The sequence below is a fragment of the Salvelinus alpinus genome, chromosome 6 (genome assembly GCF_045679555.1).
Source record: "Salvelinus alpinus chromosome 6, SLU_Salpinus.1, whole genome shotgun sequence".
Taxonomy (NCBI): Eukaryota; Metazoa; Chordata; class Actinopteri; order Salmoniformes; family Salmonidae; genus Salvelinus; species Salvelinus alpinus.
Window position 1 is genome coordinate 37,452,529 of NC_092091.1, and position 17,020 is coordinate 37,469,548.

At 40.7% G+C, this 17,020-nt stretch overlaps 1 protein-coding gene across 18 annotated transcripts in view; it reads left to right on the forward strand.

Annotated features, from left to right (window-relative positions):
• The window catches only part of LOC139578647 (receptor-type tyrosine-protein phosphatase F-like), a 432,132-nt gene that overhangs the window by 305,626 nt on the left and 109,486 nt on the right, over positions 1-17,020 (forward strand). For all 18 annotated transcript variants that reach the window (XM_071406531.1, XM_071406533.1, XM_071406534.1 and 15 more), the window contains one exon: positions 10,317-10,586. In XM_071406531.1, the coding sequence (XP_071262632.1) occupies positions 10,317-10,586 (270 nt within the window). The remainder of the gene's footprint in view (positions 1-10,316; positions 10,587-17,020) is intronic.

Consider the following 17,020-nt stretch of genomic DNA (forward strand, 5'->3'; position numbering starts at 1 on the left):
AAGGTCATGTGGTCTGATGAGACAAAAATAGAGCTTTTTGGTCTAAACTCCACTCGCCGTGTTTGGAGGAAGAAGAAGGATGAGTACAACCCCAAGAACACCATCCCAACCGTGAAGCATGGAGGTGGAAACATCATTCTTTGGGGATGCTTTTCTGCAAAGGGGACAGGACGACTGCACCGTATTGAGGGGAGGATGGATGGGGCCATGTATCGCGAGATCTTGGCCAACAACCTCCTTCCCTCAGTAAGAGCATTGAAGATGGGTCGTGGCTGGTTCTTCCAGCATGACAACGACCCGAAACACACAGCCAGGGCAACTAAGGAGTGGCTCCGTAAGAAGCATCTCAAGGTCCTGGAGTGGCCTAGCCAGTCTCCAGACCTGAACCCAATAGAAAATCTTTGGAGGGAGCTGAAAGTCCGTATTGCCCAGCGACAGCCCCGAAACCTGAAGGATCTGGAGAAGGTCTGTATGGAGGAGTGGGCCAAAATCCCTGCTGCAGTGTGTGCAAACCTGGTCAAGAACTACAGGAAACGTATGATCTCTGTAATTGCACACAAAGGTTTCTGTACCAAATATTAAGTTCTGCTTTTCTGATGTATCAAATACTTATGTCATGCAATAAAATGCAAATTATTTACTTAAAAATCATACAATGTGATTTTCTGGATTTTTGTTTTAGATTCCGTCTCTCACAGTTGAAGTGTACCTATGATAAAAATTACAGACCTCTACATGCTTTGTAAGTAGGAAAACCTGCAAAATCGGCAGTGTATCAAATACTTGTTCTCCCCACTGTATAGGAAATAGGGTGCCATTTGGGACGTAGATTCTCTGACTGTCTAATGGCATCTTAATACACAGGCAGCAGCCGATGGGTCTGAAGGGAAGGGCTTAGAGAACATGAGAGTAGTCAGGAACAGAGAGGAGTAGGTGTGTGTGTGGGGGGGGGGGGGGGGGGGTGTATGTTTATATTTATGTCTGTACTGTATGATTGGTTGCTATGTGTGTGTTTATATTTATGTCTGTACTGTATGAGATGTTGCTATGTGTGTGTTTTTGGCGTGTGGCCATCAGTGCACTGGCCTTTGTCTCCATAGTGTTTTCCTCACTCTCTCTATTATGGATAAGTGGAAAATGTTCCTGTTTTACTCTCTCTGTTTTTCCTTGTCTTCTTCCTCCTCTACCTTTTTCTCTCTTGTTGGTTTTTCTCTTTTCTCTTTACTCCCCCATCATCATCGCACTTCGCCATCCATAAAACAATCCAAACCTCACCAAATCCTCTCAGATCAACGAGAAGGTTGGTTTTTTTCACTCTTTACCTTCCTGCTCCTCCTTTGATACCCCACGGTATGCCAAGGCCCGGTGAGCTGGAGCCTGGCAGCGCCCCCAGCATCACGCTGGGTGCCACGGGCCCGTCCCGGCCTGATGGGCCTCCCAGGAACCTTCCTGCCTCTACCAAACTGAACCTCCACTGTGCATCTCCTACCCTATCTCTACTGCTACCCTCTCTACCACTGCTATGCTGCTTGCCTCCACCCTAAACCCTCCACCATCTACATCGTTATAGGTCTTTGAATATGTCTGGCATGGATGGGTCTTCCCTGTCAGCTTCAGTCTGTTATGTATCATCCTTGCCCACTTCCTTAGGTGATCCTCACATCACCTAGGGCGTGTCTATTCCATCCCATCATCCTCTATGTTCACACTGTGTCCGTCCAACCATGGCTGTGTCCAATTGGCACCCTATTCCTTATAAAATGCAATACTTTTGGTCAGCGCCTCAAGGGCTCTGGTCAAAAGTGTGGCACTATATAGGGACTAGGGTGTCATTTCATTGTGAGCCTGAGCCCTCGCATCTGTGTTGCCACATGGACTCGCCATGGTCCCAGTCTAGCTGACTGCACAACTCTCATCTTACCTTACCTTGACTCGACTCTCACACAGTATATCAACATCAGCTGGTAGCATAGCTCTCCACCATACAATCTTAGAGAAAACAGAGGTATTGTGATCAATTAATCATGAATAGTAGTTGGATCTAGATGTCTTTGTCATCTTGGGAGTAACAATAAGCTACCATTAGAATGAATTGCAGCCTTGGTTATTCCCATGGTTTATGAAAATGAGAAGCGTATTTTCTTCACTGAGATTTCTCTGATGCAATGCATTATCATTGTTCTTCAGCAACAGTGGTTTCTCATTGTCTTTTAGGTATTTTACGTCTGGGTTCAGGGAACAGATATAGGAATGTTGCATGAAGCTTAAGAGATCAGTACTATTTACATACAAGTTCAAATTTCAGTGCCTTTTTCCCACCACCCTGGAACGATTATCCTATTTAGTAGAAGATGTTGTGTTATCCTGGTTAACAGTGAAAAGCCTTTTGAGTTTTCAATATTTAATCAGGCTAAAGCAGCTTTGATTGTTTATTTTCGATTCAACATTCAGTGCAGGATTCCAGATTTAGTTCATAGAACAATGAGAGCAGTGAACAGAGAGGGAGAGACTGCGGAGAAGAGGATGAGAATAAAACAAACAAATCTGTTTAAAGACCCAGTGTGTTTTTCAGTAGTTTTTTCCATTCCATCTTTTCAAGCGTAACCCCAAACAACAGGGGTCGATTCTGAGACAAAGGAGTCAAAAATGTAATAATTTCTAAACTTTTTTTTTCATCCTTCACAAATGTAGGACTTTGTCAAGCAAACAATTTACCATGTTTTCTCTGTTTTTAATGGAGGAATGAAATACAATCTTTCTTTTACTAGTGGTGCGAAGCTGAACGTTTTGATTCAATAGTGCACACAATTTGGCACAGAGGTACAGTACTAGTCAAAGGTTTGGACAAACTTACTCATTCAAGGGTTTTTCTTTATTTTTACTATTTTCTACATTGTAGAATAATAGTGAAGACATGAAAACTATGAAATAATACATATGGAATCATGTAGTAACCAAAAAAGTGTTAAACAAATCCAAATATATTTAGATTTTAGATTGTTCAAGGTAGTGTCACGAACCGGCTCAAAGTTCGTAACAAAAAGGGAGACAACGTGGAGATAAGGAATAACAAATTATATTTATTAACTAAAGTAAACTAAATATAATTAACAACGGTGTGTGTAGTCAGTAGTGTAAGTAATCAGTAGTGTAAGTGAGTGTTTGCGTGCATGAATGTGATAATGAGGGGTGTTGAAAGGTGCCAACGCAAACAACCCAAAACAGCCACAAAAATGCCACAACCAAAATTTGTGTCTGCATGGAGAGAGTCTCCCCAATGAATGGGGAAGAGGTATATTCATCCTGGGACACACCCGAGCCCAGGTGTGTCCCATTTCACTAACGACGCTCCCGGCTCCGCCCACTGGCATCCTATTAAGCAAAACAAGAGCAAAGAGACAGAATACGGCAGACAGAGTGGGAGGGTCATCACAGTAGTCACCCTTTGCCTTGAGGACAGCTTTGCAACCTCTTTGCATTCTCTCAACCAGCTTCACCTGGAATGCTTTTCCAACAGTCTTGAAGGAGTTCCAACATATGCTGAGCACTTGTTGGCTGCTTTTCTCATCCCAAACCATCTCAATTGGGTTGAGGTTGGGTGATTGGGGAGGCCATGTCATCTGTTGCAGCACTCCATCACTCTCCTTCTTCGTCAAATAGCCGTTACACAGCCTGGAGATGTGTTGGGTCATTGTCCTATTGAAAAACAACTGATAGTCCCACTAAGCGCAAACCAGATGGGATGGCGTGGCGTATCGCTGCAGAATGCTGTGTTAGCCATGCCGATCTAGTGTGCCTTGATAAAAATAAAAAATAAACTGAGACAGTGTAACCAGCAAAGCACCCTCACACCATCACACCTTCTCTTCCATACTTCACGGTGGGAACCACACATGCAGTTCACCTACTCTGCATCTCACAAAGTCCTGGCGGTTGGAACCATAAATCTCAAATTTGGACTCTTCAGACCAAAAGAGAGATTTCCACTGCTTGTGTTTCTTGGCCCAAGCAACTCTCTTCTTATTGTTGGTGTCCTTTAGTAATGGTTTCTTTGCAGCAATTCGACCACGAAGGCCTGATTCACGCAGTCTCCTCTGAACAGTTGATTTTGAGATGTCTGATACTTGAACTCTGTAAAGCATTTATTTGGGCTGCAATTTGAGGTGCAGTTAACTCTAATGAACTTATCTTCTGTGGCAGAGGTAACTCTGGGTCTTCCTTTCCTGTGGCGGTCCTCATGAGAGCCAGTTTCATCATAGCGCTTGATGATTTTTTCGACTACACTTGAAAAAACGTTCAAAGTTCTTGAACTTTTCCGTATTGACTGACCTTCATGTCTTAACCCTCCTGTTGTGTTTTAATTGTGGAAGTTATTTCCTTCTTAATGTGTTTAAGCCAATCAGTTGTGTTGTGACAAGGTAGGGGTGGTATACAGAAATAGCCTTATTTGGTAAAAGACCAAGTCCATATTATGGCAAGGACAGCTCAAATAAGCAAAGAGAAATGACAGTCCATCATTACTTTAAGACATGAAGGTCAGTCAATAAACCATCCAGCGCTATGATGAAACTGGCTCTCATGAGGACCGCCACAGGAAAGGAAGACCCAGAGTTACCTCTGCTGCAGAGGATAAATTCATTAAAAGAATCAAATTTTTTGAAGAATCTCAAATGTAAAGTATATTTAGATTTTTTAAAACATTTTTTTGGTTACTACATGATTCCATATTAGTTATTTTATTGTTTTGATGTCTCCAGTATTATTCTACAATGTAGAAAATAGTAAAAATAAAGAAAATCCCTTGAACTAGTAGGTGTGTCCAAACTTTTGAATGGTATTGTAGATATGGAGCCACCCCAGATTTGGCCCCTGGGGTGTGTGGCAGTGGCAGTGTTCTACCTGTTTAATAAATATATGCTTATTTTGGGGAATTTCAACCATTTACTTGTGTAACAAAAGGTTTATTAAAGTGGTACTTTGCAATCATTACCAATTTGTCACTTTTAAGCAAAAATATGTTGGCGCCTCTAGGGTTAAATTGCTGAGCTGAGAAGGTGTCTCTCTGTGGGAGAGACGGATAAAAACCGTCTCAGCTACCCAAACTTCCAGCCAACTCACACATCAGCAAGGCACTTTCTAAAATGGAGGTCTGTGCCCTCTGACAATTAACCTCCCATTAATCCCAGACAGTCTCATGTCTTTTCTCTAAAAAAACGGACTACGTTTAAGATAGTTAACTGATTCCTTTCCTCTCTGTGAGAAATGTGAGAAATATTAACTTACATTGCCTTCAGAAAGTATTCACACCCCTTTACTGTTTCCACATTCTGTTGTGTGACAGCCTGAATATAACATGGATTATATTGAGATTTTGTGTCACTGACCTACAAATAATACCCAATAATGTCAAAGTGGAATTTTGTATTTAGAAATGTCTTGAGTCAAAAAGTATTCAGCCCATTTGTCATGGCAAGCCTTAATAAGTTCAGGAGGGAAAATGTTGCAGTCATTTTGTATCAATATCAAATAATTTATTGATAACAATTAAGTACCTTAATATAATAGATTTCCATTAAAATGGGCAAAAATAGCTTTTTAGCAAAAAAAATGTATTTTGCTAGGACTGTCTGGGAGTCATCTGAGTGGTGAGGGGAAAACTGAAAACTAGCTGTTATTGGCAGAGAGGTTTTGAACTCTCTTTGTTATTGGTCTATTAACCAATATACCTCACGGAGATGTCCCCATGGGAAAGTCGAAACTCCCGCCCATGCAAACCTGCTGATTAGAAGGTCCTGCTTGTATTTTCAACCAGCAACTATCAGGAAATGTTTTCACACTTTTACAGTGTTAGTTTCATCAGCCGTGTTACAATATGGTAGAAAACACAGGCAAAACAGAATTCTGACAGCACTGGGCCTTTAGCAAATCACATGATAATATGCATGGACTCAGTCTGAGTGCAATAATAGTGGTTAACTTGATTTTTGAATGACTACCCAATCTCTGTACCCCACACATACAATTATCTGTAAGGTCCCTTAGTCGAATACTGAATTTCAAGCACAGATTCTATCACAAAGACCAGGGAGATTTTCCACAGCCTCATCATGACCAGAGCTGCACTGTAGCTAGCTAGTAATTTGCTTGATGCTTTGCTTACCTTGTGCCTGGGCTGCTGCATGCCTTGCTAGACAATATTTGTGTGCCTAAAATCTGTGTGCAACCACGATTGTGCTTCCACCCCCTCCCCTCCACCCCTACCCCCCTCAGCTCCAAATCCCTACCTTTTCTTTTTCCAATCCCAAATCCTTTCTCTTCCCCCTCTTTCTCTGTGGCATGCCAATGAAGATAAGTGTGTGTCTGCATTATAACTGCCAGCTTCTCATGTTGCTACTGCTGATACTACTTCCTCTGATACTAAAACTGTTCACTTGAAACCAGTGACTATACCCCACAGTATCACTCGCTTCTACGACGATGACGAGTTCTCCCTCCTCCACCACTTCCTGGTGATCTTTAACCTTTAACATTTGTCCTCCATAGCCAATAATAACTCAGATAACCCCTTGTTATAACCTCACTCAGTCAGCCAATCAACAACAACCATCATGTCACGCTGTGACCATTTTCCATATCCATGGGTAACATCCAACCTCCTCATCCTTCTAATAATGTACACGGTGACTAACGTTGGTTTGTTATGATTCCTCCTGCCCTGCATTGCGCTGTCCAGCATGTCACGTTGACAGCTCACAGACTCCAATCTAACACATTGGTTAATTCCCTCTGAAAAGCTCAGAGTTAGTAGACCATTGGCCTCAATTTGATTACAGAGGAACAGATATATACATCTCAAAATCTCAGCATTTACTTGACTTGAATGAATCACACGCAGACTTTTGTAAGGGTTAGTGCATACAGAGATGGTACACATGGAACACATACAGTATGCATACAATACACAAAACATGCAAAAGAAATGCAAAATATAAGTCTCTGCTTAGGTAAGGTAAGGTGAACACTGCAGTAGAGAAAGATTGCAAATGCCCATGTTCAGGACACAGGCTAAATGAAAATGTGATTTTGTTAGATAACCCCCAACTGTGGTTCATTATGGGTATCTTGAAGTCCCTCAGTTCTTGTTGCCCTCCTGTAGACTACAGTACTGCAGGGGGGGGGGGGGGGGGGGGGGGGGTGAAAGGATGGAGGAAGAGAGAGAAGGGAGGAGAGGGTAGCAACCTCACCTCACACCCCATACACCATTCAAGTCACATAAAAACGGAGATGTTTGTATTAGAAGCAGAAGAAAAAACTATTTTGGTGCCATGCTTGCTTCAAAACCAGTTTGGAGATATTTACAGTATTTCGATGTAACTGCTGGTCAGCCAGGCAGGGCCGGTGGGCCCTAGAATACTGTAAGTACTACATTACTACTCTGCCTGCATCGTTTTGCTGTGGTAAAGAAATAAGCAGGTGATTTCTTAGTCATGATGATAAACACAGTATTTTAAGAGTTGTGATGTGAATAATGTTGCCTCTATTTTATCTTCAAGCACAAAACAGAGGTCTGCTACAGAGTTCTCCCCTTGCATCCCAAATGAAATCCTGCTCCATCCCAAATGGCACCCTATTCCCTACATGGTGTATTACTTTTGACCAGAACCCATAGGGTGCCATTTGGGACGCAACCTCTTTCTCAGCGAGCATTTTTCCTGGGCAAAGAGAGAAAAATGGGAACGTTAGTTATCTTACTGATGACTAAGAGTCTCAGCGTTGTCGGAAAGGGGATCATTTTGCGGGTGGCTTAATGTGAGATCCTGCAGACCATCTGTGTGTGTTGGGAGATCAACTGGGAATTGAAACGTCAAGGCCTGGTTTTTGCTGCTTGCTATGCCTCACCTGCACAACGATTTGCAACCTCCGCTCTGTGAGGTTATAGTCACAGAAATACAGTCATATAGTATCAGATTGGCAGTAGTGGTACCCTGATATATCTAAAAGTTTGGCAACTACGACTTTTAAAAACTTTCCTCTTTCTTAGTTTTTGACCTGAGATCACCCTAAACTGGAATCACGGAATGGCACATAACTGTGGCCTATACCCAGCCTCGAACAGCCAGCCCCCTCCCCTCGTCTCACCACTCTCGCTCTCTCTCTCGCCCTCCCTCTCTCTCTCTGTCTCTTACCCTCCTCTCCTCCTTCCCTCCCTCTGTTTTTCCCTCTGTTGGCCATGTCACGTGCTCAGGCGATGTCCGTCTCCGTGGCAACCGATGTTAATGCCAGCCATCTGTATCACAGAGCGTGCAGGTAGCCTAGCGGTTAAGAGCGTTGGGCCAGTAACCCAAAGGTTGCTGGTTTGATTCCCCGAGCTGGCTAGGTGAACACTCTCTGTGCCCTTGAGCAAGGCAGGTAACCCTAAATGCTCTGGATAAGAGTGTCTGCTAAAATGTAAATGATGGTTCTCTCTTTCCCTCCGGTCCCAGCAGACAGACAATGCAGCCCTTGTCTTTGCAGAAACAACAGCCAACATGACTATCTATCACCTCTCCTCACTGACTGACTGAGCCCATGCAAATACACATTCATTTATCACAGTGATTCCTCACTTGGTTGGAGCTAATTAACTTACTGCTGTGCTTGAGTGAGCCAAATGAAGACATTATGTGCGCATACATCCTCTTTCAGTTTATTTTTTCAAAGTAGTACCGCTCTCAAATTATACAACATTAGCTATACCCTGCTGTGTTTCCGACCTGTTTGTCAGGAAGTCTACAACAGCTCAATACATCTATCTCACTTGGTACACTGGTTGAGTCTACGTTGTTTCCACATAATTTCAATGAAATGACATTGAACTAACGTGGAGTAGACGTTGAACTGACTGACGTCTCTGCCAGGCAAAAATTATACATTGGAGGTGTCGAATAGCAATTTATTTTGGTTGCTTGTACATTTCTATTGATACCTTTTTTGGAAGTACATACCGTCCGTAACGGGAGTAAATGAAGATAGTTGCTCAGCGAAACGTAGCGAACGTACTTTGACATTATAACGCTTGCATAGCGGTCTAATGGGAGTTTGAATCTGAGCTTCCTGGGCGTTAGAGGGGAGACATGTCATAGTCATCGGCAACATCTCTAGCGCACAGATACTGCGGCAGGTCTCCACTAGCTTCCACAGCCACAAAGTCAAGTTAATTTAAGGTTAGCGTAAGGCATACGGTTAGCAGTGTGATTAAGGTTAGGGTGAATGTTAGAATTAGGTTTAAAATCAGATTATAAGAAGATGAATTGCCAAAATTGGCAGGGTTTATGACTTTATGGCTGTGTTAACTAGTGACAACCCTCTCCCGCCTCAATTTAGAGCCACGCCTCAAAGTTGTGTTTCGCTCAGAATTTGAATTGATTAGCATGTCACTCAGTAAATCCACACAACCTAAATTCCAAACAGTGCCACTGTTACCAGGCTTTATGTGAAATTTGAGCCTGGGGACAAGGTCAGATCTGTCATAAACCTCTGCGTCTCTCCCTGTTTGACTCACACGGCACGTAGATCTCCCCTCCCCTTCTATTTAGTTAGACCAAGAAGAAACATGGTCAAAACCCTGTAAGACACAATCTACGCCCCTCACGGCCAGAATATTCAGACTCTAAACTTAAATTATACTACAGTGGAACACGTTTTGTGACCATTCTCAGCCTTCCTAGTCAAGGGGTGTGTGTGAGCACTTTTGCTGCCATGCCATTGAGCTATGTATATTTAATGCATGCAAAGTGAGTAGCATTGCAGCATTAATTCAGACGTAATGAGCAGTACTTCCCAGCACTTAAGGGGATTTCTAATGGTGTATGGTAGATAACAAGGGAGAAGAAACCTCTTCTATTCACTCACACTTAGACACAAAACGAGTGTTAGATAGCTAGCTTACTCTGAATATGGTAGGGAGGCTATAGACTAACAGCAGTAATACGCTCCAGGTGTGTCTTAATCCACATACCAAAGAAGGAAATCCAAAGGCACTCGTGAGAAATCCAGCCTTATAGGCCACCTTAGGCATTTTTTTGAAAATGTAACATGAAAGGGGAGGAAAGTCCTTTTTCACTGTTGAGTAATAGATACATAACATGTGGTCCCACCCTAACTAACTATAGCAGAGTTGCCATAGGCCTCTATTGTCCCAGAGAACAGCGGTATACCCTGCAGCAACAGCCAGGCCTGACCATTGAGGTATTGAGCTAACCCAGCCACCCATGCAGTGTCTCCCATCATACCTCCACTTCTTCTGCCTCTCACACCCCTATGCTCTCCCCCTGCAGTGAGGCGTGTGCCACCCCGGTTCTCCATCCCTCCCAACAACCACGAGGTGATGCCGGGTGGCAGCGTGAACCTGACGTGCGTGGCGGTGGGAGCACCCATGCCCTACGTCAAGTGGATGATGGGGGTGGTAGAGCTGACTAAGGAAGAAGAGATGCCCATTGGGAGGAATGTTTTGGAGGTCACCAACATTCGCCAGTCTGCCAACTACACCTGCGTGGCGATATCGTCGCTTGGTATGATCGAGACCACTGCACAGATCACCGTCAAAGGTGAGAGGGCTGGGAGAAGTGTGAGAGAGGGGGTGTGGGAGTTTGAGTGTTTGTTTTGCCTGGTATTTGGTATTTTATTAGGATCCCCAGTAGCTGTTGCGAAGGTGGGAGCTGCTCTTCCTGGGGTCCACACAAAACATGAAACATGACATAATACAGAATATTAATAGACAAGAACAGCTCAAGGACAGAACTACATCAATTTTAAAATGGCACACGTAGCCTGGGATGCAGTGAATTAGCTATGTGTGGTATCTAGCAAAGTAGCCCTCATTCAAGATCAACATGTCAACATCCAAAATCAATAGATGGATCTGGATCAAGATCAACATCCAAGGGAGATATTTTAGATAAATATTAGATAGACATGTTAAAAATTTCTCACTATGTCTTGGACTGCACTATAAGAGCATGGTATTCATTAACATTAATCATGATCCATTACACCTAATGGCACAACAAGCTTAATACTAATATAGAAATATACTTTTCTTTCTTTAAACATGTATACAGCATTGTGTGAAAGAATCAAAAAGTCTTAAAATTAATTACACACAATCCTCTAAAAGCAGAGTCATATGGGAAGATATGAAATGCAAGGTGATAAAAATGAAAGACTTCCAATGAATCATTTAATCACTCGATTTTCTCTCTCTTTGGTTATCCTTATAAAATATATTTTGAGCAACATATTACATTGGATTTATTAGTAGATTATTTTGGTAAAATGAAATTAACAAATCACTGAAACGACTTGCATACGTTTTTTACAATACTGTATATTTTGGGGGTTATTTTAACAGAGGGGATACAGATAGGTGGGAGAAACAGATAGAAGGGTTGGAGAGGGGAATTTAACCCATGTCTTTGGTGGGGAGAGGGGTGATGGGTCTAAGCCGGGTGCGTTACCACCAGACCATGGGCTCTGCATGACTTACATTCATTTTTTTTAACACTAGAACCGCTGGGCCTTGATGGACCCCTCTTCAAGCTAATCAGCATTCCTGCTGACTGCAACATTCTAACAGTGTAATTGATATATTTCAAATGCTATCGCAAAAAATATATAATTTGGTTGTGTTTATGAAGGCCTTGGGCAACATTAGAATACGATTTTTATTTAATTTAAAATAACACATTAGTTTATGTTACTGTAGACTATATGTAAAAACAAAACAAATGTGCCAAAATTCAAGTGTTCAATCAATTTTATTCGTGGAGTGCCTTTGTTACAACTATAAAACAGAAAACATATGTGTTGGAACACGGTAACAGCATATTTTTATAATGACAAAAAATTATAGTAATACCCCAATCACCAAGACCAACGATCAAATGAGGCGCGGTCAAATGATGAAAACATCAGTAGCCTAAACATCATTACCAGCGCCAAGTGCCTTGATAAATAGTCAAACTCGGCACAAAAGTAATAATGGCATTACAATGAATATAAGTGTCGATATAACAGCAGTCAAAAATTGTCCATTATTGTCAGCTCATGCTTACATGGTGTCAGCTAGGTTTTATTTAGCCATTATTCCTTGTCCTAACAGTTTTCGTAACTTTCACTTGCTTGACCCACTTTGACATACGTTTGCTTGCTTGTAGCACGTAATAGTCTCCGGGTTTCTTTTTGTGTTCCCATTGTCTTGTCATTCTTCATCACCATTGTGGAGTACAACTGCTGTGCAGGTGCCTTATTTTGCACAGAGGGAGGGAGCTCCTGTCTCACGTTGTTCATCGTGCCGGCCAGACTTGTTTTCTTTGCAAGCAAATTGTTCACCAATGACAGTGAAGTTAAGAAATTGTCCATGGTGACATTTCCAATGTAAGGTTCCACAAGCCCCATCACCACATTCTCTGACAGATATTGAAAGCCGTTCAGCATGTACAATTACGCACACTCTCATTGTGTAACCTACTCCAAGTAGGCCAGAGTAGACTGATAAGACTGCTTTGGTTTGGTGGACTGATATAGGGTACAAATCATTTAAAGATTTTAATTAGACTGGATCAATGCAATAGAATGGCCTGCCTTGTTCTTCATTCACAATTGATGAATACATAATTATGCATTGTTCGCTTCCCCTCGTTCATTAACTCACCCCATCATACTTGACTTAATTTATTTAATCTGGTGTCATATGTGTGAAATTCGTTTCGGTATAGTTTAGGTTCAGTTTCGTGGCAATTATCGGGGTGATTATCAGATGAGCACTGCACTTTCAACTGTGGGAAGAAGGAGTGGAGCAGGCTCTACTGTTTGGAGAAGGAGGGGGAATGTGGGAAAACCATTTAAAAAAATGACATTCCCTCCTTAAACTGGTTATAACTCCAGTTCTGTTTGTGATATTAAGATTCTAACAGCAACAGTGTGTTATATGGATGTATTTAGGAAAAGTCAAGGATGGAGGGGGGTATGACTTAAAAAAAGGCAGAGTAATAACACATTATAATTAATGAGGAATTACTGCTTTTGCGGTTCTAGCAGTATATGTTTTATTTTAAATTATTATTATAAATTCACCCCAAAATTATTTCTAACAGTGTGGCTGTGTGGTTGAGTAGATACAATTCCAACAAAATGCATCATCTTACTGCCCCTCCTGTTTCTAATCTGTCTAAATAAAGCATTGAAAAAATAAAGGTGGAATTCCACAAAAACTATTTTCCATAGGCCCTTATCATCAGTCAATGTTTAGGCTGTAAACAGTTTGCATTTCAATACCATTGATTGTATGATAAACATGGTGTTTGTGTTTTGATGCTAACTTTTACATGCATGCACTGAAACCCAATGAAGTGTTTTCACAACACTCTCTTAAACCCCCAATTTTCAGGTTAAAGAACTACTTTGGGTGTTTCAGACGACTTCATTTCTGTTTTAAAGCACTTACATTGGATTTACATTGAAGCACCCTCCAAAAAATTTCAGCTTAGGTGCTCTACTTTTCATGGTTTCATTACACAGTCATGGTGTTATGAGACTTTCTATTTTTACAGTGCAGATGACAGTGTGTTCATTAATATTGTCATCAATAATTCAATATGGCTGAAACTTTACCTTCCTGAAAACCTAACTATGACAAACTAGCGAGCAAAGCGTTTTGTGTTTACTTTCCAATTACAATGGGATCCTGCTTTCAGGAAATACAGTAGGCTTTCTCACTGCTTCTAATATGAACATCACAAAGTATTATTATTTTATTTTTTAAGGAAGGGTCTTAGCTACAGGCTAATGGTTCCAAATCGAATTGGCCAAAAGACTCAGTTGAACATTTAATTCACTACTTTGTTCATTGCATTTGAAATGCTTGAAACCCAAATCAGTTCTCATATCATCTCTACATCCTCTGAGTTTAGTGAGTTGAGTACATGGAAAGAACATTAAATCAGTTCCTTCTCCTAGGGATTATTATTTTCACTGGCTGAAACAACACATAATATTAGAGCATTTGTGACGCTCAAATACCTATCAGTCTAATCAATCATTAATTCACTAGAGTTATTAAAGAGAATCTCAGTTATTTCAAAGATTTTTGAAGAGGAAAGCACTACTACTTCTAGTAATGTAGACATATTTTCTGAATGAATGGGGCCCGATGGTAATATTAACAAAACACAATATGACTATCAAAAAACAAATAATAAAGTACACTGTCATCCGTTTTTGTAATTTTATCAGTAACTTACTGTATTAATCAACAATATGATGCTGTATAAACTGAATACAGTAGATTACCGTAGAATGTACAGTAAACTATTTGTTTTACAGCACACTGTAAGCCCTTTCTGTAATTTCAACAGTAAAACACTGTAGAGTGCAGAGTAAAATACTGTAAATGTGTTTTACAATATTAATTATGGTGCATTTTGTGGAAAATGTTTTGGGCGAGGAAAAGTTTCTGGCTCATTAACATATTTAAGGCGTGCCTTGTAAGAGGCTATATTTGTTGCACCCGTGAGTGAGAATGCTGTACCCCCACAGAATACAGTAATATACTATTTTTTCTAAATTCTACCAACCTTGTCCTGAAACTTTACAGTGTCTTATTGGCACTGCTGCCAATAATTTACTGTCATTCAGAATTCGGGACCAATTTTGCTTTTTTGGAGCATCAAAAACCTTTTGACCACATGTGGGTGTGTGGTAATGTTTCTCATTCATTAACATATTTTGAGGCATGTCTTGTATAAGGCTATATTTGTTGCACCCATTGAGAGTGCTGTACCAATTTAAGTGATATGTGGTTCCCTAACAATTGCACTTATATATGGAACAGATCAGAGTGACAGCAAGTCTCAAATCTTTAACGGTTGAGCGGCTAGCAATTTCATTTTGATCTGTTTTGCCCTGTAGTCACTGTCAGTTTAGAAGCCGTTCTTAAGGCCTAAAGTGCAAGTGATATAAAACACCAAATATCAGTTGGTATCCTGTAATAAATAATTAAATATTCACCATTAGCAAATGCTGAATGGATTTTCAGTTTAATTCAACAATAAAATACTGTATTGATGTTTTGCTTTTAATTTAGTGCAGCATACTGTAAATGATGGTGCATTGAGAAATATTGTGGGAAGAGAAAGAATTGCTGGCTCGGTAACATTCTGTATTTTAAGGTGTGCCTTGTCAGTGGCTATATTTGTTTCGCCTGTTAGTGAGAGTCCTGTACCAATTGAAGTGATATATGGTAGTAGTTCCCTAACAATTAAATGTATATAGGGAACAGGTCAGAGTAGTAGCGGGTCTTAAACCTTTTAATGGTTGACTATTTATCCATGTCCATTTGATCTGTTTAGCCCTGTAATAATGGCCAGATTGGCAGCCTTTGTTCAGGCCTCTAGAAGTACAAGTGATATTAAACACCCAGTATTCATTAGTATGCTATAATATGCAAATGCATACAGCCAACCTGCTTGCTCTAATCCCTTGTAATTACTGTAGGATTTTTTTTTTTTTTTTTACAGTTTAATAGTCACTTGTGCTTTGTTTCATTGCTCTGGCATCATGTTTAGGCCTCTAGAAGTACAAGTGATATAAAACACCCAGTATTCATTAGTATGCTATAATATGCAAATGCATACAGCCAACCTGCTTGTTCTAATCCCTTGTGATTACTGTAGGATTTTTTTTCTTCTTCAGTTTAATAGTCACTTGTACTTTGTTTCATCGCTCTGGCATTAAGTTAACGTGAATATCTCACTATTGTATTGGCACTTTCCATAGATAGTTAGAATTATATCATAAGATGTATTGTTGTAATTACAATTATTTTGAAGACGAATGCATCCTTAAATACAACAACATGTTCAGTAGCGGTTATAGAAACGTTTTACTTGCTATGACTGTGATGTGTTTCTTTAATCAACCGTGATTCAATGCACTGACTGTAAGTTGTTAAGGACAAGAGCACCTGCTAAATGACCAAAATGTCCATTTAAAAATGAAAACTTTCAAAGAACTCTGGGTAATATGTCGCTGCATGCGTAATTCCAATAATATACTGTAAATTAGATGACAGTGCCATTTTTGGTACTATAAAATGCATTACCATGAAATGGATTACGGTAGCTGTACGTTAATATAAATCAACGTAACTTACTGACCAATTGCTGCAGGAAATGTTTTAAGGTGTAAGCAAAATTCAACTCCCCAATTAACTCATGATATCACTCACAGTGTTGACAGATGGTGGGATATTTTCAAGTCCTGGGAGAGGCTCTCTCTTCTCTACAGACTCACACCTACTGATGAATAAGTATTCCGCAACTTTGTATATGTGATGCATGCATAATAGGCCCTAAAATAGTCTAACTTCTAACTTAACATCACTCAAAACTCAGAGCAATACAGTCAGGGTTTCAAAAGTTTTTCAAGCTTCTTTTGCCTTTTTTGGATATGACGCATAATTCTATGTCCCAAATGCCACCCTTTTTCCTACATAGTGCACTACTTTTGACCAGAGCACCATGGGCCCTGGTCAAAAGTAATCACTATATAGGGAATAGCGTGCCATTTGGGATGCAGGCAATAATAGCAGATGTCAATAGCAGATGTCAACCAAGGCGTCGGGAATTGGGGGGGGGGGGGGCGGGGGCTGCGGCTGTAGGGTTGATCTCTTTCTCTAAAACCTCTTGGTTGCAGTGTCTCATCCCTAATGACCATCTGACGTCTGGAGGCGAGCGGTTCTCCCTGTTTTACACCTCTTACTTTAGCAGATCCATTTGGACTCTGACAGTAGTACAATAATGCACAACACAAAAGTGATTTAGCAGACATTTTCAGCCACAATGTTATTACAATGCAGCCTCTTTCCATTTACGATGGAAACAAGAAAACCTGGGAGAGTGTGTACATTACCATTACCATGAGGTAACGGGACAGATAATCACTTTCTTTGCAGAATGGACCTACATCTTGAGTGTTTCAAACT